Source organism: Scyliorhinus torazame, chromosome 14 (genome assembly GCF_047496885.1).
Source record: "Scyliorhinus torazame isolate Kashiwa2021f chromosome 14, sScyTor2.1, whole genome shotgun sequence".
NCBI lineage: Eukaryota > Metazoa > Chordata > Chondrichthyes > Carcharhiniformes > Scyliorhinidae > Scyliorhinus > Scyliorhinus torazame.
The window spans coordinates 180,080,930-180,105,147 of NC_092720.1; the positions used below are offsets into that span (position 1 = coordinate 180,080,930).

At 51.4% G+C, this 24,218-nt stretch overlaps 1 protein-coding gene across 7 annotated transcripts in view; it reads left to right on the forward strand.

The window, feature by feature from the left end:
• LOC140390254 (collagen alpha-1(V) chain-like) overlaps positions 1-24,218 on the forward strand; it is a 409,209-nt gene that overhangs the window by 327,881 nt on the left and 57,110 nt on the right. For all 7 annotated transcript variants that reach the window (XM_072475252.1, XM_072475254.1, XM_072475255.1 and 4 more), the window contains 11 exons: positions 2,581-2,625; positions 5,107-5,160; positions 6,144-6,197; positions 6,761-6,814; positions 6,896-7,003; positions 8,394-8,483; positions 13,160-13,213; positions 17,169-17,276; positions 18,844-18,951; positions 21,444-21,497; positions 22,836-22,889. In XM_072475252.1, coding sequence (XP_072331353.1) covers positions 2,581-2,625; positions 5,107-5,160; positions 6,144-6,197; positions 6,761-6,814; positions 6,896-7,003; positions 8,394-8,483; positions 13,160-13,213; positions 17,169-17,276; positions 18,844-18,951; positions 21,444-21,497; positions 22,836-22,889 — 783 coding nt within the window. The remainder of the gene's footprint in view (positions 1-2,580; positions 2,626-5,106; positions 5,161-6,143; positions 6,198-6,760; positions 6,815-6,895; positions 7,004-8,393; positions 8,484-13,159; positions 13,214-17,168; positions 17,277-18,843; positions 18,952-21,443; positions 21,498-22,835; positions 22,890-24,218) is intronic.

Sequence of the window (24,218 nt, forward strand, 5' to 3'; positions counted from 1 at the left end):
ATAGGCGCTGTTGTGCTTTCTTGGTGGTAGCGCCAACGTGGGTGGACCAGGACAGATTTTTGGAGATGTGCACCCCGAGGAATTTGAAACTGCTAACCATCTCCACCTCGGCCCCGTTGATTGCAAAAGATAACTGTTTTTTCTTGTAGTTTCAAGAAAAGCAAGGATTGCCTGATCCGAGATTAGACTTCACTTCCAAAAACCTTTCTTCAAAACCCCTGTCTCTCGAACAGCCGTCTCCAAAACTACGTCTCTCCACAGCTTCTCGAATTCTCTCTCTGCCTTCCTTGGCTCTACGCAGCAGTGACCTCATCTCCCCAAGCCAGGAAACAAATTATCTTTGCAGGCTGCAAAAGCACATTAACTCCCCAGGGACCTCTCCAATCAAATCACAGTCCATAAACCTAGAGAGAAAAACACATTCCTTCATCAATTTCACCTTCTGTTCCCTAGAAGTAAAACAAAATGTTTTTTGAAGCATACCTCAGGCTTTTAATTCTTAACTTGTCCCACTATTTAGAAGCCAATATTCCCAAAATCTTCTATGGTTACATAACTGAGTATTATATTGAGGGTGTGTATGACAGAAAGAGTGTTATCATAGAATCCCTACGGTGCCAAAGGAAGGCAGTTGCACCAATCCACTCTTCCCAACACCCTAGCCTAACCTATATATCGCTGAACACGAAGGGGCATTTTAGCATGGTCAATCCACCTAACCTGCACATCTTTGGACTGTGGGAGGATGGAGGAAACCCACGCAGACACGGGGAGAACGTGCAAATTCCACACAGTCACCCAAGGCCGGAACTGAACCCGTGTCCCTGGCACTTTGAGGCAGCAGTGCTAATCAATGTGCCACCGTTCCGCTCACTCTCAGTTATAACTGAGAATTTAATAGTGAGGATGTTTGCGTAATCGAAAGAATGTTGTAACTGAGAATTTTATACTGAGGGTGTGTGACAGAGAGAGTGTTATAATTGAGAGTTTTATACTGAGGGTGTGTGAGAGATAGAGAGACTGTTATAACTAACAGTTTTATACTGAGTGTGTTTTTCCCGCCTGAGACAGCACTTAGGAAAAACACAAAATTCTGCCTGGTGTTTGTGGCATGGGGGTGGATGGGTGGTATGGGGGGGGGGTGCTGCTGTGGTGTGGGGCGAGGGTGCTGTGTGGTATGGGGGGTGCTGCTGTGGTGTGGGGCGAGGGTGCTGGGTGGTGTGGGGCGAGGGTGCTGGGTGGTGTGGGGTGAGGGTGCTGGGTGGTGTGGAGCGAGGGTGCTGGGTGGTGTGGGGCGAGGGCGCTGGGTGGTGTGGGGAGAGGACTGGGTGCTGTTGAGAGGGGCTGGGTGGTATTGTGGGGGCTGGGTGGTGTGTGGGGGGGCTGGGTGTGGGGGGGCTGGGTGGTGTGTGGGCAAGGCTGGGTGTTGTGTGGGGGAGGACTGGGTGGTGTGGGGGCTGGGTGGTGTGGGGGCTGGGTGGTGTGGGGGGGTTGTGTGTGGGGGGGCTGAGTGGTGTGTGGGGAGGGGCTGGGTGTTGTGGTGGGGCGCTGGGTGTTGAGGGGGTGGTGAAGGGTGGGTGGTATTGGGGGGGGCTGGATTGTGTGGGGAGTGCGGGAAGCAGGATGTTTTTCCGGAGCTGCCGAGTGTGTGCAAGGCCGTAGTGAAGGTTTTGAGGAATAACCTTGGGGGCGATAAAGTCCGTTGAACATCACATTTACTGGGATGATTACCAGCGCCCGTAGTGCCATGAAAGACCCTGCTGTTCAACGGCACATTGCCGTTTTTCCTTGGCCTGGGCGAGGAACTCCCCATTCAAGCCACACTTGAAGTAATTTGCTGCACAGCTCACCAATGCAGGAAGAGTGACTACTCACGGATCGAGGCACAATTTTTAAAGGCAGCCCCAATCTTTCAATCCCCCACCTCTGCCCCCCCGGCACCGTGGCTTTGGAATCCCCGATCTTATCTAACTTCTCTCTTCCAGGGTCCGCAAGCCTCCCCCTCTTACCCCATCTCTTGTGTCAAGGCCCCACCCCCGGCCTGACCCCTGGCATTGCCTTCCAGGCACCCTGGCAGTTCCCTATCAGCCTCACGGTGCCAAGGTGCCCAGTTGCAAAGGAGAGTGCCTCATTACCAACCTGCCCTGCCCACGACCACCCAGGGGCCTCATCTCCCCAGCGGGACCGCCCCACCCCACCCCCACCCCGAGGTGCCACCACGACTTTGTGAACCAGGACCAGGTGGCTCCCGATTGAGGCCTCTCTGGCGAGGCAGGTGAATCCCAGGCCCCAGGTGAGTGGGCCGTGCGCATACTTAAATGAACCTAATGGCTCATTTAAATATACCCACCTGGATCTCACCCTGCAAGCGTGAGACCCTGATTTTGTCGCGCCGCGAGATTCCCTTTCGAGCGTCGCGAATCTCTATCCAGGCCTCGCGAGATTCAGCGGGCTCGCCCTGACACCAAGTCGTGCAGGACGAGGCTGCTGAATGTCGCCCCGTTGCTCAGTCGGATGCTGCACATTCACACTGTGTCAAGAAGCAATGTAACTTATTCTTATTTTATTGCTCGCTAACAGGGAGGTTCGGGAACTGATGGGCCTCCAGGTCCTTCTGGCGAACGGGTGAGTATGTTTCGAATGTATCAAACTGTTCAATTTGCCATTTTCTTTGTTTCCCAGTCGAACTTCCCCGGTTTTTGGGGATCGCAGCTTTACAAAATAAAGCTGGCATGACATTGTGGGATTTCATTCCCATTCCCAATCCACCTAACCTGCACATCTTTGGAATGTGGGAGGAAACCGGAGCACCCGGAGGAAACCCACACAGAGACAGGGAGAAAGTGCAAACTCCACACAGACAGTGACCCAAGCCGGGAATCGAACCTGGTACCCTGGCGCTGTCTTCACAAAAGGCCTCCTTCTGCACTGTAAATTCTATGATCGTAAAAATCTGCTGGTATTTTTTGAGGATGTAACTGGTAGAATAGATGAGAGAGTACCAGTGGATATGTGAATTTGTCTTTCAGAAGGTTTTTATTTAGTCCCTTTTAAGAGGTTAGTGGAAAGAATTAAAGCTAATGGGATAGAGCTAATGTATTGGCATGGACCTAGGATTGACAGACAGGGAAAGAGAGTGGGAACCAATGGGTCTTTTTCTGATGGGCAGTCAGTGACTAGTGAGAACCACGGGAATCAATGTTTAGGCCCCCTTCTGCTCACAATATATATATTCAAATAACCTGGTTGAGGGAACCAAATGTAACATTTCCAAATTTGCAGAATTGTGAGTGGTGAGGCAGATGCAGGGAGGCTTCAAGGTGATTTGGACAAGATTAGTGAGTGGCCAAACACATGGCAGATGCAGTACAATGTAGCTACCCACTTAGGTGTGAAAAACAGGATGGAAGAGTATGGTGATATATTGGGAAATGTGGATGTACAAAGCGATCTGGGTGCCCCTGTAAACCAGTCAATGAAAGTGCAACAAGTAAATGGGGCTGGTTTAGCACAGGGCTAAAGAGCTGGCTTTTAAAGCAGACCAAGGCAAGCCAGCAGCACGGTTCAATGCCGGAATGTGGCGACTAGGGGCTTTTCACAGTAACTTCATTTGAAGCCTACTTGTGACAATAAGCAATTTTCATTTCATTTCATTTCAAGTAGGAAGGAAAATGGTATGTTGTCCTTCATTGTGAGAGGATTTAAGTTCAGAATGAGGAATATCTTCCAACAGATATACAGGGCCTTGGTTAGACCACACCTGGAATATTGAGTGCAGTTTTGGTCACCCTAAGAAAGGATGTACTTGCCACAATGGACTGCAGAGGAGGTTCACTAGGCTGATACCGGGGTTGAAGGGAGGAGAGGTTGGTTCATGTGAGCCAGTATTCACTAGAGGGGATCTGATTGAAAGGTATAAAATTCTAACAGGGCTGTACAGACTAGATGCAGGGAGGATGTTTTTCCCTGGTTGAGGAATCTAGAACCAGGGGACACAGTCTCAGGATACAGGGTAGACCATTCAGGACTGAGACAAGGAAATGTTTCTTCAGAGGGTGGTGAACCTGTGCAATTCTCTATCACAGGAGGCTGTGCAGGCCAAGTCACTGAATGTATTCAAGAAAGAGACAGATAATGTTTTAGATTTTAACGGCATCAATGGATATGGGGAGAATGCAGGAATATGGCATTGAGATAAAGGCTCAGCCGCGAACCTATTGAATGGCAGAGCAGACCAAGAGGGCCGATCGGCCTACTCCTGTTCCTAGTTTCTATGTTTCCCTACGGGAATAGAGTACCAGGGCAGTTGGTTGCCATGGAAATGGGCCTAATCTGCGAGCAAGGCCTGTCTACTTCACTGAAGGTTTTGAAGACCTTCAGCAGACGCACTGATTCCTTTAACATTGGAGATATCCCATAACGCCCCCCCTCTCCGCCCACCACACCACACACACAATGCTAACCAGCTGCCCTATTCCACTCTACCTGGCCTGGGTACCCATTTATGTTGCCACTCCCCTCACCCTCTGCGACAAACCGCAATACAGTGGGGCAGGATGAGGGCTTCAGCTAATGGGCAGCCCTGGACTGGATTGCCACCAAAACGGTATGCCTTGGTTTTTCCGGGACCGCTCAGAGACAAAACGGGGCTGATGCACACCCAACCAAAGCTCCACTGACACCACCACTCACCCACCAACGCCGTCACCCCCCCCCCCCCCCCACCCCCCCACACACACACACAACCACCAGCTGCCAGTCCCGAATGGCTAAGGTTGAAAAGTAAACCTTGATTTTCATGCGGACTTTAAGATCTGAACACACTAACTCACTCATTGTTTTTAATATCTATCTGTGAGTTTGACGGTCTGCAATCCCTTGCTGTGAGATTGGGGCTTAACTTGCCCGTGGTGTTTGTGTGTTAGTGGGTTACAACTAATGAACGTTTTAATGATGATTATTAGGTAGCAGGGGCTCAGAGTTCTCAGGTGGCTCCCCCTACAGCGTTAGCAATTAGCGACCCACTCCTTTGTGCAGTGTTAGAAAGTGGGCATGCTCTGATCAAATCCACTCTCTGCAACAACCTGCCTCTTCTTTACAACACAGGGTCTTCCAGGGCCTCAAGGATCAACGGGCTTTGCCGGACCAAAGGGACCACCTGTAAGTACATTTGAAATTGCTCCCTACTCCTACTCTTTAGATCCCAAGGGAACATCCCATTTCAGAGAGCTGATTTCATAGACAAGAGAATTTAGAGACACGCAGAAACACATACTCACACACACATGTGCGGACATAAATACACTCCGGTGATATATTTCTAATAGACACTGGATTGATATTCCCGTGAGATATCTGCAATAGACACACTGGGGTGATATTCCCCAGAGAGATATCTGTAATAGGCACACTAGGGTGATATTCCCCAGTGAGATATCTGTAATAGACACATTTGAGTGATATTCCCCAGTGAGATATCTGTAATAGACACACTGGGGTGATATTCCCCAGGGAGATATCTGTAATAGACACACTGGGGTAATATTCCCCAGTGAGATACCTGTAATAGACACACAGGGCTGATATTCTCCTGTGAGATATCTGCAATAGACACACAGGGCTGATATTCTCCTGTGAGATGTCTGCAATAGACACATTGGGGTGATATTCCCCAGTGAGATATCTGTAATAGACACACAGAGCTGATATTCTCCTGTGAGATATCTGTAATAAACACACTTGAGTGATATTCCAAAGTGAGATATCTGTAATAGACACACCGTGTGATATTCCCCAGTGAGATATCTGCAATAGACACATTGGGGCGATATTCCCCAGTGAGATATTTGTAATAGATGCACTGGGGCCATATTCTCCAGTGACATATCTGAAATAGACACACTGGGCCAGTACGTTCAGCGAAAGGTTGAAATAGTGCGCAGTTGTCTTGCAGGCTGGCATTGGAATCTTCAAGAGTCTAATATGAGACCCCGTTAAGCTAACCTTAGCCTGCCTGCAGCCCTCCCTCCTTGCGCAACACTCTTGTGTATCTTCAAGTAATATTAGCAGCAACCATATGCACTGATTAAAAGGCTGCAGCAATGAGGTGAATGAATGTTAACTTTGTACTTTCCTGTTGCTAGGGACCACCAGGAAAGGACGGACTCCCAGGACACCCTGGACAGAGAGGGGAAGTGGTAAGTGCTGCCTTGCAGATGGATTTGAAAGAAAGAAACTACTCTCGTATGTGGTCGTCCATGACCCCTAGGAGCTCCAGGAACAATGGAAAAGTTAATTTGCCAGTAGGAATAGGTTTTATTTGGGATAGTTAATGTACCAGAGGGATTGGTTTTGAAAGACAAATAAGGAATTGGGAAGAATGTGTTTGATTGCAGAATCCAGTGGCTCTGTGAGTAGCTTCCCTGCCTCTGGGCCAGTTGTCCCAGATTCGAGTCCTGCTTCAGGACTTAATGACCACGAAAGGAACATTCATAATGTGGCCAAACAGGGTGATTATCAGCCTGTAAATCCTTTCAATAGCCCTGGTAAAGAGTGGGAGGGTTTCTTCGTCAGTAATACTGCAGGAAGCAATGGCAAACCACAGCATAATCATGGACCAATCCAATGGAAGGTCTATGGTCACCAACATGCCCTTGGGGCATGGGACTAGAAGGAGGAGTGTTGAATAGCTTTTTCACACAGCTGCGATCTTTCTATCTCCATGGCTCGCTCTTGCTAATATATCTGTTCCGGTTTGCAGGGTTTTCAAGGCAAGACTGGCCCTCCAGGACCACCAGGTGTAGTTGGACCTCAGGTGAGTTCAGTATTTCACTCTCCGCTCCCACCCACCAATTACTGGCTACTATGTTCTAATGGTGATGCTCTTTGACTACAGGGTTCTAGTGGTGAGTCGGGACCAATGGGCGAAAGGGGACATCCAGGACCTCCTGGGCCACCTGGGGAGCAAGGTCTATCAGGCCAGTCTGGGAAAGAAGGCACTAAGGTAAGGGAATTAGGCATCTCCATCAGGCGTATAGCTTATCTTCCGTTTTGGTGTTGATGTGTTGGGATATTTGCCAGATTTTCCCAGCTGCCTTGTCTCCATGTGGCTACCTGACTAGTGGGCTTCCTGCTTGAGAAACTGGGGGTCTCTATCTGTTTTTCACCTTGTGAAATGTGTCTGTTTTTCAGTTCACTGTTTTCACTCTCCAATACACCACCGTACATCCGTGCAGGGTCCAGGACAATTACTGGGCATTATCTGGGCCTGTAACCATGCAGGATCTGGGCCGGTTACTGTGCAGGATCTGGGCTTGGTCCAGGCCTGTTACTGTGCAGTGTCTGGGCCTGTTACAGTGCAGGGTCCGGGCCTGTTACAGTGCAGGGTCCGGACCTGTTACCGTGCAGGGTCCGGGCCTGTTGCCGTGCAGGGTCCGGGCCTGTTGCCGTGCAGGGTCTGGGCCTGTTGCCGTGCAGGGACCGGGCCTGTTGCCGTGCAGGGTCCGGGCCTGTTGCCGTGCAGGATCCGGGCCTGTTGCCGTGCAGGATCCGGGCCTGTTGCCGTGCAGGGCCCGGGCCTGTTGCCGTGCAGGGTCCGGGCCTGTTACTGGGCATAATATTGGCCTGTTACCATGCAGGATTCGGGCCTGTAACTTTGCAGTATCCGGACCTGTAACCAAGCGAGGACGGAGTCTGTTATTCAGCAGTGTCCCGACATGTTACCAGGAAAAGACTGAGCCTGTTACCAGGTGGATCTGGACCTGTTACTAGGCCGGTTACCGTGCAGGGGTAGGGCCTGTTCCCATGCAGGGTTTAATCCTGTTACCAGGCTGCATCCGGGCCTCTTAACCATGTGGCATCTGGGTCCGTTCTGGGCACGAAGGACTCAGTCTTATTGGGCAGTGTATGGATGGGTCTATTACTATGAAGGGTCTGGCTGATGTTACTGGTCAGGGTTCAGGCCTGTTATCAGGCAAGCACTGAGCCTGATATTGATTGGGATTTGCGCCTGATACCTGGAAAAGGCTGAGCCTGGCACTCCATGGCACTGCATGGAGTCCAGTCCTGTAACCAAGGACTTGACATCAACTGTGGCCAAGGTTATGCAGTCACATAGCGAGTGAGTGTTTTGGGTTTCCTGAGTTCTCTGTGTGCCTGGGTTGACGAATATGAAGTTTTGGTTTCTGTGTTTTTTGTTTTTCTCTTTATCCTCTCTCTCTCTTTTTCTCTCTTTCTCATTGCGTCTCTTTCTCTATATCTTTCTCGCTCCTCTCTCCACTTGCTCATGTTAAGCTGTTAATTGTTCACACCATTGAATTATTTTGGTGCTAACTGAACAGAGTGTGTGTGAACTGTTGTTGAAACATCTTCTTCTCTCCCCCCCCCTCCCCCAGGGTGACCCTGGCCCTCCTGGACCCACAGGCAAAAACGGCCCCCCAGGTCTTCGAGGTTTTCCCGGTGAGACTGGATTGCCTGGAACAGCGGTAAGTAATTAAAATGCGGCACTCTGAGTATTAACAGATTAGGAATTAGGAATCAAACTGAATGGGAAGCGGTGGGGCTTTTACACGTAGAGATGATGGATCATAGAACCTTTGAATTCCTACAGTGCAGATGAAGGCTATTTGGCCCATTGAGTCTGCGCTGCCACATTGAAATAACATTCTACCCAGACCCACTCCCCTGTAAATCAACCTAACCTGCACATGTTTGGATTGTGGGAGGAAACCGGAGCACCCGGAGGAAACCCACTCAGACACAGGGAGGACGTGCAGACTTCACACAGACGGTGATACAAGGCCGGCATTGAACCTGGTCCTTGGTGCTGTGAGGCAGCAGTGATAACCGCTGTGCCAACATGTCGCCGATCAGTGTGACATTCGATGATTCCAGGTGACACGAATAAATAGTTCTGAAGAAAGTTTAGCAAATCGCTCGCAATCTCCCCAAATGACTCTGCACGTTCCTGCTTTTGCCCAATTTTCCCATCCCATTCTCGTGCTGCCCCCCTCTCGCACTGCCCCCCCTCTCGCGCTGCCCCCCCTCTCGCGCTGCCCCCCCTCTCGCGCTGCCCCCCCTTGCACTGCCCCCCTCTTGCGCTGCCCCCCCCTCTTGCGCTGCCCCCCCTCTTGCACTGCTCCCCCCTCACGCTGCTCCTCCCTCGCGCTGCTCCCCCCTCGCGCTGCCCCCCCTCGCGCTGCCCCATTCTCGCGCTGCCCCCCCCTCGCGCTGCCCCCCCTCGCACTGCCCCCCCTCGCGCTGCCCCTCCTCTCGTGCTGCCCCTCCTCTCGTGCTGCCCCCCCTCTCGTGCTCCCCCCCTCTCGTGCTGCCCCCCCCTCTCGTGCTGCCCCCCTCTCGTGCTGCCCCCCTCTCGTGCTGCCCCCCTCTCGTGCTGCCCCCCCTCTCGTGCTGCCCCCCCTCTCGTGCTGCCCCCCCTCTCGTGCTGCCCCCCTCTCGTGCTGCCCCCCCTCTCGTGCTGCCCCCCTCTCGCGTTGCCCTCCTCTCGCGCTGCCCCCCCTCTCGCGCTGCCCCCCTCTCGCGCTGCCCCCCCTCTCGCGCTGCCCCCCTCTCGTCCTGCCTCCCCCTCTCGTTCTGCCTCCCCCTCTCATGCTGCCCCCTGCTCTCACGCTGCCTTGCGCTTGCTCTCCCTCACCCTCTCTCCCTCACCCTCTCTCCCTCACCCTCTCTCCCTCACCCTCTCTCCCTCACCCTCGCTCCCTCACCCTCGCTCCCTCACCCTCGCTCACTCACCCTCGCTCACTCACCCTCGCTCCCTCACCCTCGCTCCCTCACCCTCGCTCCCTCACCCTCGCTCCCTCACCCTCGCTCCCTCACCCTCGCTCTCTCACCCTCGCTCTCTCACCCTCGCTCTCTCACACTCGCTCTCTCACCCTCGCTCTCTCACCCTCGCTCCCTCACCCTCGCTCCCTCACCCTCGCTCCCTCACCCTCGCTCCCTCACCCTCGCCTCCTCTCCCCCTCTCTCTCTCTCTCCCCCTCTCTCTCTCCCCGTCCCTCTCTCACCCCCCTCTCCCTCTCCCCCTCCCTCTCTCACCCCCCCTCTCTCTCTTCCCCTCCCTCTCTCATCCCCTCTCCCTCTCTCCCCATCCCTCCCCCTCTCACTATCCTTCCAACACTCTATCTCACTCCCCCTCCCCCTCTATCCCTTCTCTCCCTATCGCTCTCCATCCCAATCTTTCCCATCTCTTCCCTTTCTCCCCACTCTCCCTCCCCATCTCTCTTCCTTTCTCTCCCTGCCCTGCTCTCTCGCTCTCACTGCCCCACTCTCTCTCCCTGCCCCGCTCTCTCTCTCCCTGCCCTGCTCTCTCCCTCCTTGCCCCGCTCTCTCTCTCCCTGCCCCGCTCTCTCTCCCTGCCCCGCTCTCTCTCTCTCTCCCTGCCCCGCTCTCTCTCTCCCTGCCCCGCTCTCTCTTTCCCTGCCCCGCTCTCTCTCTCCCTGCCCTGCTCTCTCTCCCCCTGCCCTGCTCTCTCTCTCTCCCTGCCCCGCTCTCTCTCTCTCTCCCTGCCCCGCTCTCTCTCCCTGCCCTGCTCTCTCTCTCCCTGCCCTGCTCTCTCTCTCCCTGCCCTGCTCACTCTCACCCTGCCCCGCTCACTCTCACCCTGCCCCGCTCTCTCGCTCCCTGCCCCGCTCTCTCTCTCACTGCCCCGCTCTCTCCCTCCCTTCCCCGCTCTCTCCCTCCCTTACCCTCTCCCACCCTCCCTTCCCTGCTCTCTCCCACCCTACCCGGCTCTCTCCCTCCCATCCCTGCTCTTTCCTTCCCTTCCCCGCGCTCTCCCTGCCCCGCTCTCTCTCTCTCTGCCCTGCTCTCTGCCTCCCTTCCCACTCTCTCCCTCCCTTCCCGCGTTCTCCCTCCCTTCCCGCTCTCTCCCTCCCTTCCCGCTCTCTCCCTCCCTTCCCCGCTCTCTCTCCTTGCCCTGCTCTCTCTCCTTGCCCTGCTCTCTCTCTCCCTGCCCCCCTCTCTCTCTCCCTGCCCTGCTCTCTCCCTCGCTTCCCTGCTCTCTCCTTGCCACACTCTCTCTCTCCCTGCCCCGCTCTCTCTCTCCCTGCCCCGCTCTCTCTCTCCCTGCCCCGCTCTCTCTCTCCCTGCCCCGCTCTCTCTCTCCCTGCCCCGCTCTCTCTCTCCCTGCCCCTCTCTCTCTCTCCCTGCCCCGCTTTCTCTCTCCCTGCCCCGCTCTCTCTCTCCCTGCCCCGCGCTCTCTCTCCCTGCCCCGCGCTCTCTCTCCCTGCCCCGCGCTCTCTCTCCCTGCCCCGCGCTCTCTCTCCCTGCCCCGCGCTCTCTCTCCCTGCCCCGCGCTCTCTCTCCCTGCCCCGCGCTCTCTCTCCCTGCCCCGCGCTCTCTCTCCCTGCCCCGCGCTCTCTCTCCCTGCCCCGCGCTCTCTCTCCCTGCCCCGCGCTCTCTCTCCCTGCCCCGCGCTCTCTCTCCCTGCCCCGCGCTCTCTCTCCCTGCCCCGCTCTCTCTCTCCCTGCCCCGGCTCTCTCTCTCCCTGCCTCCGCTCTCTCTCCCTGCCCCCGCTCTCTCTCTCCCTGCCCCCGCTCTCTCTCTCCCTGCCCCCGCTCTCTCTCTCCCTGCCCCGCTCTCTCTCTCCCTGCCCCGCTCTCTCTCTCCCTGCCCCGCTCTCTCTCTCCCTGCCCCGCTCTCTCTCTCCCCCTACCCCGCTTTCTCTCTCCCTGCCCCGCTCTCTCTCTCCCTGCCCCACTCTCTCTTTCTCCCTGCCCCGCTCTCCCTGCCCCGCTCTCCCTCTCCCTGCCCCGCTCTCTCTCTCCCTGCCCCGCTCTCTCTCTCCCTGCTCCGCTCCCTCTCTCCCTGCCCCGCCCTCTCCCTGCCCCGCTCGCCCGCTCCCTGCCCCGCTCGCCCTCTCCTCACCCTGCTCGCCCTCTCCTTGCCCCGGTCTCCCTCTCCTCGCCCCGCTCGCCCTCTCTCTCTGTCACGTTGCCCCACTCTCTTCCCTTTTCTTTCCCTCCCCCTTGTGGCTTCCTCCCACTCTCTTGCTTCCACTCTCTCAGTCGCACGCCCTCTTCCCCTCTTTTACTCCACTCTCTCCGCTCCCTCCCCTCTCTCTTCCCCGCTCCCTCCACCTCTCTCTTCCCCACTCCCACCACCTCTTGCTGCCTCCCTCTCACCCTCTCCCTCTCAAAATGGTCCTATTTCCCACCCGCTCACTTTCTCCCGCTTGCTCGCTTCTTCCTCTTTTTTAAAATCTCCCTCAATCTGTTCACCCTGTCTCCACTCACCTGTAGACCTTGTCCCCGTGCTGAAAGCTTTATGTCACATATATCCTACAATACCCCACATAGAGGCAATAGAGACATATCACCATATCCAACATTACCCAACATAAAGGCAATAGAGATATATCACCATTTCCTACAATACCCCACATCGAGGCAATAGAGATATATCTCCATATCCAACAATACCCCATATAGAGGCAATAGAGACATATCACCATATCCAACATTACCCAACATAGAGGCAATAGAGACATACCACCATATCCAACATTACCCAACATAGAGGCAATAGAGATATATCTCCATATCCAACAATACCCCATATAGATGTAATAGAGACATATCACCATATCCTACATACCCCACATAGAGGCAATAGAGACATATCACCATATCCAACATTACCCAACATAAAGGCAATAGAGATATATCACCATATCCAACATTACCCAACATAGAGGCAATAGAGATATATCAAAATATCTTACAATACCCCACATAAAGGCAATAGAGATATATCACCATATACTACAATACCCCATGTAAAGGCAATAGAGACATATCACCATATCCTACAATACCCCACGTAGAGGCAATAGAGATGTATCTCCATATCCAACAATACCCCATATAGAGGCAATAGAGACATATCTCCATATCCTACATACCCCACATAGAGGCAATAGAGATACATCACCATATCCTACAACCTGATCATGTCACTGGCAGGGAGAAGGGAAGATCTCAATCTGAGACCTCACCGACACAAATCCCTTCTGGCCCTCTCACAAGATTTAGCTGTCAATACGGGATTTGTGCCCACGGCTAGTGTGGCCACTAGATCGCGTCCAAGGCTTGTGATATGTCGGAAAGTGAGTTTTAATTGTTTCTTTCACATTTCTCCACAGGGTGGATCTGGATTAAAAGGTGGTATGGGTCCTCCAGGCCCCCCTGGCCCTGCCGTAAGTATCTAGCCTCGTGGAATGGGGAGGGGGGTGAATTGTTCTGGGAATTGTGGCCTGGTAAACATGCCTTAGAAAACAGCCTGGCATGTCAAACACAGCCATTTACGAGCGTGAGGTTCCTGATCCTAGCTCCCTCTAGGAGATGTGCACATGACACATCTATTCTGGGTCACAATTAAAGTGATTGTGTAGTTTCCCCTTCGCCCCCCACCTTCTTTCATGCCTGCCTGGTTCGATTTTAAACACACAATTTTTATCCACTCACTGCATTATGGTAGAGACATTGTTGTCGCTTTGATCATGGTTTTCTGTTTGCTGCAGTTTGTGGAGACTCATTTCAATTAGACTCTGTCGACTGCCTGCTGAGTGCATAGAAAAAGTAGGCCACCGTGGGGGCACCTCCCGGGGCCACATCACCCTGCTCGCCTCCCAGGACCCCGGAGCCTGCCCGCGCCATCTTGTCCCGCCGTTCAAAAGATGGTTTAATCCACGCTGGCGGGACAGGCATTCCAGCAGCGGGACGTCGGCCCATCGCGGGCCGGAGAATCGGCGGGGGTGGGACCGGCGTGGTGCGATTCCCGCCCCTGCCGACCGGTGCCGAATCTCTGGTGGTGGAGACTTCGGGACACAGCGGGGGCGGGATTCACACCAGCCCCCGGCGATTCTCCAACCCGGCGTGGGGTCGGAGAATCCCGCCCTGATTTATGAAGACAAATGTAGGTCCCTGACAGTCAGAAACAAGGGGATGTATAATAAGGGACAAAGAATTGGCTGAGCAACTAAATACATACTTCAGTTCTGTCTTCACAAATGAGGACACAAATCAGATACCAGAAATGTTGGGGAATGCAGGGTTTAGTCAGAGGGGGGAACTAAAGGAGATCAATACAAGTAGAGAAATGGTGTTGAGGAAATTGATGGGATTGAAGGCTGATACATCCCCAGGGCTTTATCAACTACAACCCGGAGTACTTAAGAAAGCGGCTCCAGAAATAGTGGATGCATTGGCAGTCATATTCCAGGATTCTATAGACCGTGGAACAGTTCCTGCAGCTTGGAGGATAGCTAATATAACTCCACGATTTAAAAAGGTAGCTAGAGAGAAAACAGGGAATTATAGATCAGTAAGCCTGATGTCAGTGTGGGAAAACTCTACAATCCATTAACAAAGATTTTATAGCAGAGCACTTAGAAAATAGTGGCAGGATCGAACAGAGTCCGCATGGATTTATGAAGGGAAAATCATGCTTAACAAATCTACTGGAACCTGGGGTGCAGGTTGCCCGGGAGTGGTGGGGGGGGGGCTCCTCAGGTACAACATTTCTAGTTTGGTGGGGAGAGTGAAAGCTGATCTGGCAAGATGGGATGGTCTCCCTCTGTCACTGGCGGGTCGGGTACAGGCGATTAAAATGAATGTGTTGCCGCGATTCCTGTTTATTTTTCAATGCCTGCCGATTTTCCTGCCAAAGGCTTTTTTCAGAGAGATTGAAGGAAGGACTACGTCATTCATATGGGGAGGGAAGGTGGCCAGAGTTAGAAAGGTGTTGCTACAGAGGGGAAGGCAGGCAGGGGGATTGTGTCTTCCGAACCTGATGTATTGCTACTGGGCGGCGAATGTGGAGAAGGTGCGGAGTTGGGTCAGAGGGTTTGATTCCCAGTGAGTCAGAATGGAGGAGAGTTTGTGCAGGGGGTCGGGATTGAAAGCATTAGCAACAGCGCCGCTCCCGATGACCCCGGGGAAATACTCAGGGAGTCCGGTAATAATAGCTTCATTGAGAATTTGGAGGCAGTTTTGCCAACACTTCGGGTTGGGGGCAGGGTCAAGGGAAATGCCGATTCAGGCGAATCACAGATTTGAGCCAGGGAGGTGGGATGGAAATTTTTGGAAATGGGAGGAGAAGGGGATTAAGACACTGAAGGCTTTGTTTCTTAGGGGTCGGTTTGCAGGATTGAAGGAGCTGGAAGTGAAGTATGGGCTGGAGCAGGGGGAAATGTTCAGATACATGCAGGTTCGAGATTTTGCCAGAAAGGAGATACAGAACTTCCCAGAGGAGCCAGCCTCCACATTGCTGGAGGAGGTGCTGACGACAGGGGGACTGGAGAAGGGGGTAGTGTCAGCGGTCCACGGAGCAATTTTGGAGGAGGAGAAGGTAAAGTGGGAGGAAGAGTTGGGAGAGGATATGTAGGAGGGGTTCTGGTGTGAGGTGCTCCGGAGAGTGAATGCCTCCACCTCGTGCGCGAGGTTGGGGCTGATACAGCTGAATGTGGTACACAGAGCACACCTCACAAGGGCGCAGATGAGTCGATTCTTTGAAGTAGAATATGAGGCAATCACCTCGTTGATCGCGTGCAGGTACAGAGCAGTAACGAAGGCTAACGGTATGTTGGCCTTCATTACGAGAGGATTCGAGTAGAGGAGCAGGGATATCTTGCTGCAATTATACCAGGGACTTGGTGAGGCCACACCTAGAACATTGTCTGCAGTTTTGGTCTTCTTATCTGAGGAAGCATGCTCTAGCTATAGAGTGCAGTGAAGGTTTACCAGACTGAATACTGGGATGGCAGGACTGAAGTATGAGGAGAGGTTGAATCGGTTAGCATTGTAATCGCTGGAGTTCAGAAAAATGAGGGGGGTGGGGGTTTAAGAGCCTGTGGAATTTGTTATCAGAGGAAGTAGTTGAGGCCAAGCCATTATATGTTTTCAAGAAGCAGTTGGATGTGGCACTTGGGGTGAGGGAGTTCAAAGGATGTGGGGGGAAAAGTGGACTTAGGTGATTGATTTGGATGATCAGACATGATCACAATAAACGGTGGTGCAGGCTCGAAGGGCCAAGTGGCCTCCTCCTGCTCCTATTTTCTATGTTGTGGACTTTACTCCCTCTCCCACAGGGTAACTGGAGGAAAAATCCTCGAATCTTTTAATCAGCATGAATACGTCAATCTTCACTCGGAGGGATACAAGCCTAGCCGTTACAAACTGTTCTTGTCATGCATCCCTTGCCGGCCTTTTGACATCTCGGGCCTTGCCCATCTCTCAATCGAGCCTTCTGCTTGATTTCAGCTGGAGGTCCTGGGAAGCTGAGATACAGGAACAGGGAAGGAAGTGGTCCACATGTATAGCCCTCCCCTCGGCCGCACCCTCCATCTCCCCCCAGCCACTCTGACAGAGTCAGGGGTCAAAGGGTGGCAGGTTGTGGAAAATAAATTTAGCACTCTGTTCCCAATCTCCTCGTTTTTTCGATTTTAGATTGGGCAAAAATTTGGGGGAGGGTTGAAATGAATCCCTTCAGTATAGCCGAGGACGAGGTGGTGTGACCTTGGATAACCCATGTTTTCCAGGGTATGAAGGCCTCAGCTCCCCCCTCTCTCCCCCTTCCCGCTCCTCAGTACGTATCTCGGAGCATAAGATTGATGGGGGGGTGGCAGCCTGGGGAGTGTGAGACATGGAGGGAGCAGGCGGTAAAGTTTACACCCATATCCCTGCCCATTCGCAAATACCCTGAGTTGCCGATGTGAATGGACGACGCTGTGCTGATTGGCACCTTAGCCAATTACTGCAGGACTAGGAACTGCCAGTTCCAAAGGCTCCGCCATTCAAATAGTCGATATTGGCCAAAAAGGCCAGGGAAAGAGGGTGAGGTGCTGTGAGGTGGTGCAGGCGAGGTTGTGGATAACATGTGACCCACAGCCACAGGTTGAGGAGCCGTACCTCCAACAGGGGTTGGAGATGGTTATGGGGAGGGGTGGGGTCGTGGGTTGGATTGCTTTAAACACTGAGACAGCTGATTCACTCCAAAGGTGGACAAACAATCAGCGGCCCTTGTGGTTGTATTTACCTTGATTTCCTGTCTCCCCCACTGCTCCCCACCCCACCCACCCTGATTAACTTGTCTTTATCCCAGTCTTTGCTTCCTCAATCGCACTCCTCATTCTCCACAACCTCCTCTTTCAGGGCTCTCCTGGCATTAGAGGAAAATCAGGACCAGGTGGTCCCATTGGTCTTCCGGGACGTCCAGGACCTCAGGGTCCGCCTGGGCCTGCCGGAGAGAAAGGAGGACCGGTAAGTCTGTCCGCTGGCTTTTGGCGGGGTGAGGGGTGTGCACGGGTGGGGATGTGGGTGGGGGGGTGGGGGGGGGCGGGCAAATGGACACATTGGTTCTGGGAAACGAGTGAGGGCAATCATTCCTGTTGTCCAGTTGGTTAAGTGCACAGTTGGTTTGGGATTGAAGTGAGTCAGCATTTTGGGATGGGGCGGTAACTATGTCCTTTGATTTGATTGCACCTTTGGCTTTGGAGGGTTAAATGTGGCCATAGTGTCCCTGCAGAGTTCGCAGACGGGGTCATGGGTCTTGAGTCAGCCCACTGAGAGTGCAGGAGCCTCTGACAAGACTGACCCATTACCCATTGGTCCCATTTTGTATCATTCAAAATTAACCTTGAGAGACTTGGAGATGATACACTGGGTGAGGTGGGCTCCATTAATTTAGTTGTAGTCCTATGCGAAAACCTGTCATTATTGTATTGGATTTCATTTTTAAAATTTTTTACGTGCCCAATTCTTTTTTTCCCAATGAAGGGGCAATTTAGTGTGGCCAATCCAGCTACACTGCACATCCTTGGGTAGTGCGGGTCAGACGCACGCAGACAAGGGAAAAATGTGCAAACTCCACACGGACGGTGACCCGGGGCTGGGATCAAACCTTGGTCCTCGGCTCCGTGAGGCAGCAGTGCCAACCACTGCACCACTGTGCCATCCTTAGGCATCAGGATTTCAAACCACAAGTTGAGAAATTCAACTCAACGAAGCGGATCATTTTTTTGGGCAGCTGGAGGTAGAAGGCTGGCCAGGAAGCAACAGTCCCTCGAAATATTTGAACACACGGTTCTGTAAGATTTTATGGCGAGGCCATGCACTTGCGGTATTTTAAAGGGGTTAACTTGTGAGCAATAGCTGCCTGGAGTGACCTCCCTTCCGGGGGAAGGGGAGGCGAGCTTGGTGGCCCATCAGGTATCGCTTGATGGGCGGGTGGGACCCTTCCACAATGATGGCCCGCTTGCTTAATCTATTTGTTAAATGTAACTTCTTGAAAAGTTGAAGAGGGGGCCTTCCAGTTTTGATAGTTCGCCTTTCATCCTTACCTGGATCACTAGCTCACACGCTTACCCTCAAATTGGCCAATTTGGTGGGGGGTGTTGGGGGGAGAATCACTATCAGGTGACAGTTTGCTCCCCTCTCAATTGCCCCATGGCAGTGTCGTTCTGAAATTCATGAGGTAAATCCCAGCTTCACAGTCCTCCACACAGCTTACTTCCCCAACCAGGTTTGTATCATCAAGCGAGGAAGCATTATTCTCATAGTGCTCCCCGGGGCGATGAGGACTGAGCAGTAAATGCTCACGTGGAGGTACAGAGCCACCATGGGTGCGTGGGCATGAAGCCAACATCAATCATCCCCAGGTGAAAAGGCTCAGGCGATCATCCCCTCGTGTCGACGTAGCAGGATGGGGAGGACAGGGTAACATCAGATGGCTCCTGAGTTGATTGAAGGGTAGGAATATTGTAATGATTACTCCTGAGGGAAGCTGCCAATATTTACAAAATTGTCTTTCTGGTTTCAATGATCGCAGGGTGGTAAAGGCCCGATAGGTCCAGCTGGTCGAGATGGTGTCCAAGGCCCAGTTGGTCTTCCGGGACCTGCAGGTACGCCCGGAGGCCCTGGTGAGGATGGTGACAAGGTAAGATCCATTTCGTAGACGGGGGCGGGATGGGGGTTGCATTTTCAAGAGAGACTTGAAATAGAATTCTGCCGGGTTCAAAAACTCTCCCCAGGTTTTGGGGGGTGGCAGGGGAAGGGCTGCTCCTGGGAACTCCCCTGAAACCCTGGCCAGAGAGCAGAAACTGTCTCAGGAGAGTAACGGTTACAAATGACCACCTGCAGCCGTTTGCGCTGTGGGCGTGTTATGGCTAGAGACCGGTAGAGAGGAGGCTGGAGGCAGAGCTGCTGCAGAACTTTGAGATCCGTGTGTTTGATCAGGCCCCAGGCATACAGAGGGACCCTTGTGTTTATAGAGGAGACCCTACGCCTTCAGGAGACCTTGGGCCAAGCTGACCTATTGGCACAGTTGCACATTGTGTGTGATATACAGTGCAGTAAGGTAGCTTGTTGTCTAATTCATACTTCAGATATGAGCAACAGTCACGTGCTATGGTTTTAGCTCAGTTGGACATTTGGAACTTAGGCGCTTCTTTGACTTTGGTCCTAGGATATGGGTGAGGGTCCCTGGGAATGTTCAGATGGTGGGGTCCGGAGGGAGGAAATCTCAATGAGGGGGCTAGATAAATTAAAGCCTTACAGCTTCAGTCACATGGTAGTTACAGAACTTGAATATTGCTGAAAATGTTGCATGTTGTCGAAGCTTTTCATCTTGCACTCATCAGGACAAACACACGAATGGCAAATTTCAAATGATCACAGTAATTTATACTGCAGGCAAAAAGGGTGTTGATTGGTTGGCTAGTCAACTCCGATTGGCCGCGGTGTTTCCATGGAGAAAGCAGCTGGGCACGATATGTTCTCCAAGCTTCTAAGCCATTCAGAAATGGCACAAGTCTTCAACATATTAGGCAGCACTTGCTGAACAGTCCTGAGTGCGCTGAGAGCCACACTCACAGATGATCAGTCGAGCTCGCAACCTTGCGCTTGTATCTCGAAGCGACATCGATTCATACACAGAGGCCCGTTCACTGCAGACAAAAGGAATATGTTTCAGCCTTTTTTATATCATAAATTATAGGCAGGTGAGCCTGGCGTTAGTGGGGCAGAAGCTGTTGGTGAAAATATTTAGGGACAGGATTTAATTACATTCAGAAGCGAGTGGACTTGCTAGTGATAGGCAACATGTTTTTTTTGTGGGAAAGTCATGTCTTACCAACTTGATGAGTTTTCTGAGGAGCTGACAAAATTAATTGATGAGGGAAAGGCTGTGGATGTCGTCTACATGGACTTTAGTAAGGCGTTTGAAAAGGTCCCTCATGGCAGGCTGGTCCAAAAGGTAATGTTGCACGGGATTCGGGGTGTGCTAGCTCGATGGATGAAGAACTAGCTTGGCAACAGGAGACAGAGGGTAACAGTGAAAGGGAGTTTTCAGAATGGAGAACTGTAACTAATAGTGTTCCACAGGGATCAGTGCTGGGACCACTGTTGCTTGTAACATATATAAATGATCTGGAGGAAAATATAGATGGTCTGATTAGCAAGTTTGCAGATGACACTAAGATAGGTGGAGTTGCAGATAGTGAAACGGACTGTCAGAGAATACAGCAGAATATCGATAGATTGGAATGTTGGGCGGAGAAATGGCAGGTGGCGTTCAATCCGGATAAATGTGAGGTATGCATTTTGGAAGATCAAATTTAGGTGTGAATTATGCAGTAATTGGCAGAACCCTTCGGAGCATTGATATACAGAGGAAACTGGGCATTCAGGTCAATAGTTCCATGAAAGTGGCATTGCAGGTGGATAAGGTGGTCCAGAAGGCATACGGCATGCTTGCCTTCATCGGCCGGAGCATTGAGCACAAGCGTTGGCAGGTCATGTTACAGTTGTATAAAAGTTAGGCCACATTTAGAATATTGCGTGCAGTTCTAGTCACCACACTACCAGAAAGATTTGGATGCTTTGGAGAGAGTGAAAAGTTTTACCAGGATGTTGCCTGGTCTACTCGGATTGTTTTCGTTGGAAATACGGAGGCTGAGGGGAGATCAGGGTGGAAAACTCAATTACCAAGGGGCACAGATTCAAGGTGTGAGGGGAAAGTTTAGGGGAGATGTGTGGGGAAAGCTTTTAATTCAGACGGTGGTGGATGCCTGGAACGCGTTGCCAGTGGAGGTAGTGGAGGCAGGCACAATAGCAACGTTTAATATGTATCTTGATAGACACATGAGGGATACAGATCGTTTTGGAAAAGGTAGTAGGTCTAAATAAGGAATCTGGATCAGCGCAGGCTTGGTGGGCCGAAGGGCTTGTTATTGTGCTGCAATGTTCTTTGTTCTTTTGAATCCTGGCCATCATCATGCGGGAATCGTATGTCTAGTGTGCTCGAAACAGAATCTATACTCTCAAGTCAAATACGGCTGAATAATTGAAATTAACTGGGTATTCGGAGTAATTTGTCTGTTGTAACTCGGAAGTGAGTAAGGTATTTGTTTCTCTCCACCTATTTTCTAGGGCGAAGTGGGTGAATCCGGACATAAAGGGAGGAAGGGCAACAAGGGTGAACATGTAAGTACAACTTTTAATTTCACCGTTTTTCATTCCAAGCTGACGACAAACTAGGAACGTTTCTGGGACCTGCCTGGTGCTTCATGTCGCAAAGTAACCAAAGTTTTCGGAAAGGACTGTGAAACAAAATGACTATTTACCCAAAATGTATCACTCTGTGCTCAAGCCAAACTGTAAGCGAGCCCTTGATTTCGAGGCCCTAAGGAATCTCTGGGTCCTGCTGTCTACGCTCCATGGAATTTCCTTGGTATCTATAAGCATCATGGAATTTCTGGGCCTTGTTGTCTCGGCTCTGTGGAATTTCTGGGCCTTGGTTGCCTGGTGTTGAATCACTAGGGCAGAACGCATAGACGATAGTAGAAGTGAACGAACAAGGTTTATTATAATACAATTCCAAAACTCACCCACCCCCGCCAAGGGGTCTCCTTCCCCGACCTGCACCCAGGGTTTTTATATTGCTGGTGCTCTCCTTGTTAAGGGGAAGACCCACTCCCTTAAAGGAACATTCATATTCCAGGAAGGTTATGGGGAGTCTGTATGATCCTGATCCTGGAGCCTCCATTGCGGTTATAACATTGAGGCTCCATGAAATCTCTGTGCCTTGTTGCCTGGGCTCTGTGAAATTTCAGTGCCTAGGCTCCATGAACATTATGGGCCGTTGTCTAGGCTTCGTAGGGTCACTGGGCCTTATGGTCTCGGCTCCATGGAATTTCTAGGCATTTTTACCTAGGTTCTGTAAATTGTATGGGCAAAACCTTTGTGATCATTGAATCAGCTCCATGAAATTTAGGGGCCCCCAGGCCCCATAAAAATTAGACACCTTGGTGTCCAAGGTCCTGTGAAACATATGGGGCCTCGGCTTAATGGAATTTCTCAGCCTTGTTGTCCAGGCTCCTTCGGTAAGTTCTGTAGAATTTCTGGGCATTTCTGTCAAGATGCAAATATAAACAGTGACCATTTTGAAAGATACTAGAAGATAGCATGCCCATTCGGGATGTGCTGAGCCAAGAGTATGTCCCTTCAGCAGAGCAGGCCAGAAAATGGAGAGCAAAATATAATCCGAATGCTGATTTTTAATTAATAATAAATATCAATCAGGATTGTTCATGGTCTCCTCTCCATCTCAGGCTCAATTGAAATTTAGAGCTTTCAACAGCCATGACTACTAAATTAAATTGGTGGTGATAATAAAACCATTTGGGGTCTTAAGAATTACAGAATTGCACAAAATGTTTAGTTGTTGTTTAACTGTAGCTAGAAAATAATTTCTTGGCTATCTTTGGTCATTTTTGTACATCAGATTTGTCATGGTTTTGAGTGTGTTTTATTTTGTTTCAGGGTCCACCTGGCCCTCCAGGCCCAGTCGGACCCGTTGGCCAACCAGGTCCTGCAGTAAGTATTTTCTCTCTCATAAATGTAGAAACTGTTATATGTTATATCTAATATCTGTTGCAGTAATGTTTTTTTAAATTCTGGGTTAAGGTACATATTTGTTCCAGTAATATCATTAAAGAACCTAGGTTAAGGTATCCAGACTGTGTGTCTGCTAAAACTGTAATTAAGGAGTCATAAATGTTGAGGTCATGATTAATTCCAACTACTTGTTTATACAGAGAGGGCAAATGAAACATTGGTATCATTTCTGGTGGTTCCCTGGAGAGTAAATAATTTATGAGTGCTTGCATTTAGCAGCAGGTCATGTGACATCTTAGTGGGATACAGATGATATGGGAGGAACTGGGTCTGAATGTAGTTTTACAGTTTGCCATAGGATTTGAATCAGACAAGACAGAAGTTGAAAAGCAGTTTTGCCAAATGATGTTAGGATTAGCAGACGTGTCCTGTATCTGCTTGTGAAAGGAACTCTCTGCAAAGGTTTTTAATGTGTGGCATTGGCTCTTGCCTCTGGGCCTGAGGCTTGGTGGGTTCAAGTCCCACTCCAGAGGCGGGAGAGCAGAATCCAAGGCTGTGGTGTACAGCTGAGGAGGTGTGACATGGGCGGTGGTGCAGCCTCTCCGGTGAAATGTTGAACCAAAGGTTGGGTGTCAAAGATCCCCTGCTGCCATTTTGAAGAAAACCAGGGTTAGTCCCTCTGCTGGTACCCGGCCAACATTCACCTCTTGACCAACCTCCTAGGAAATGACAATGAACAATGTTGTTGTTTATGAGAGCTTACTGTGCGGTCATCATTTCTTTTCTGCGTACTGCAGTGCAATAAATGCTTCAGTGGCCATGAAGTACTTTGGAATGTCCTCATAGGTGCTAAATGAGAATGGTTCCAAACAAGAAGCTATTTAACATATCACAACAACAACTGAATTGATAGAGCACATCGCAAAGCGCTCCGAGAGGTGTTACAAAGGCACAAAAGGAGATGTTAGGGCAGTGGACCAAAATCTTGGTTAGTTGGTTTTACGGAAAGAAGAGGTAGAGAGCATTCCAGAGTTTAGGACCCAGGCGAATAAAGGCACAACCGCCGATAACACAGTGATTAAAAACAGGGATGCTCGAAAGGCCCAGATTAGTGGTACGCAGAGATGTCGGGCGTTTGTGGTGCCGGAGGAGGTTATAAAGGAAGGGATTTGGTGGGGTGGGGCGATTGGGCGGGGGGAGGGGGGGGGGGGGGCTCTTCCCAGCCAGGAGTGCATTGAAATAGTCAAGTCTGGAGGCTGACAAAGTTCCGATAATAATAATCGCTTATTGTCACAAGTAGGCTGCAAT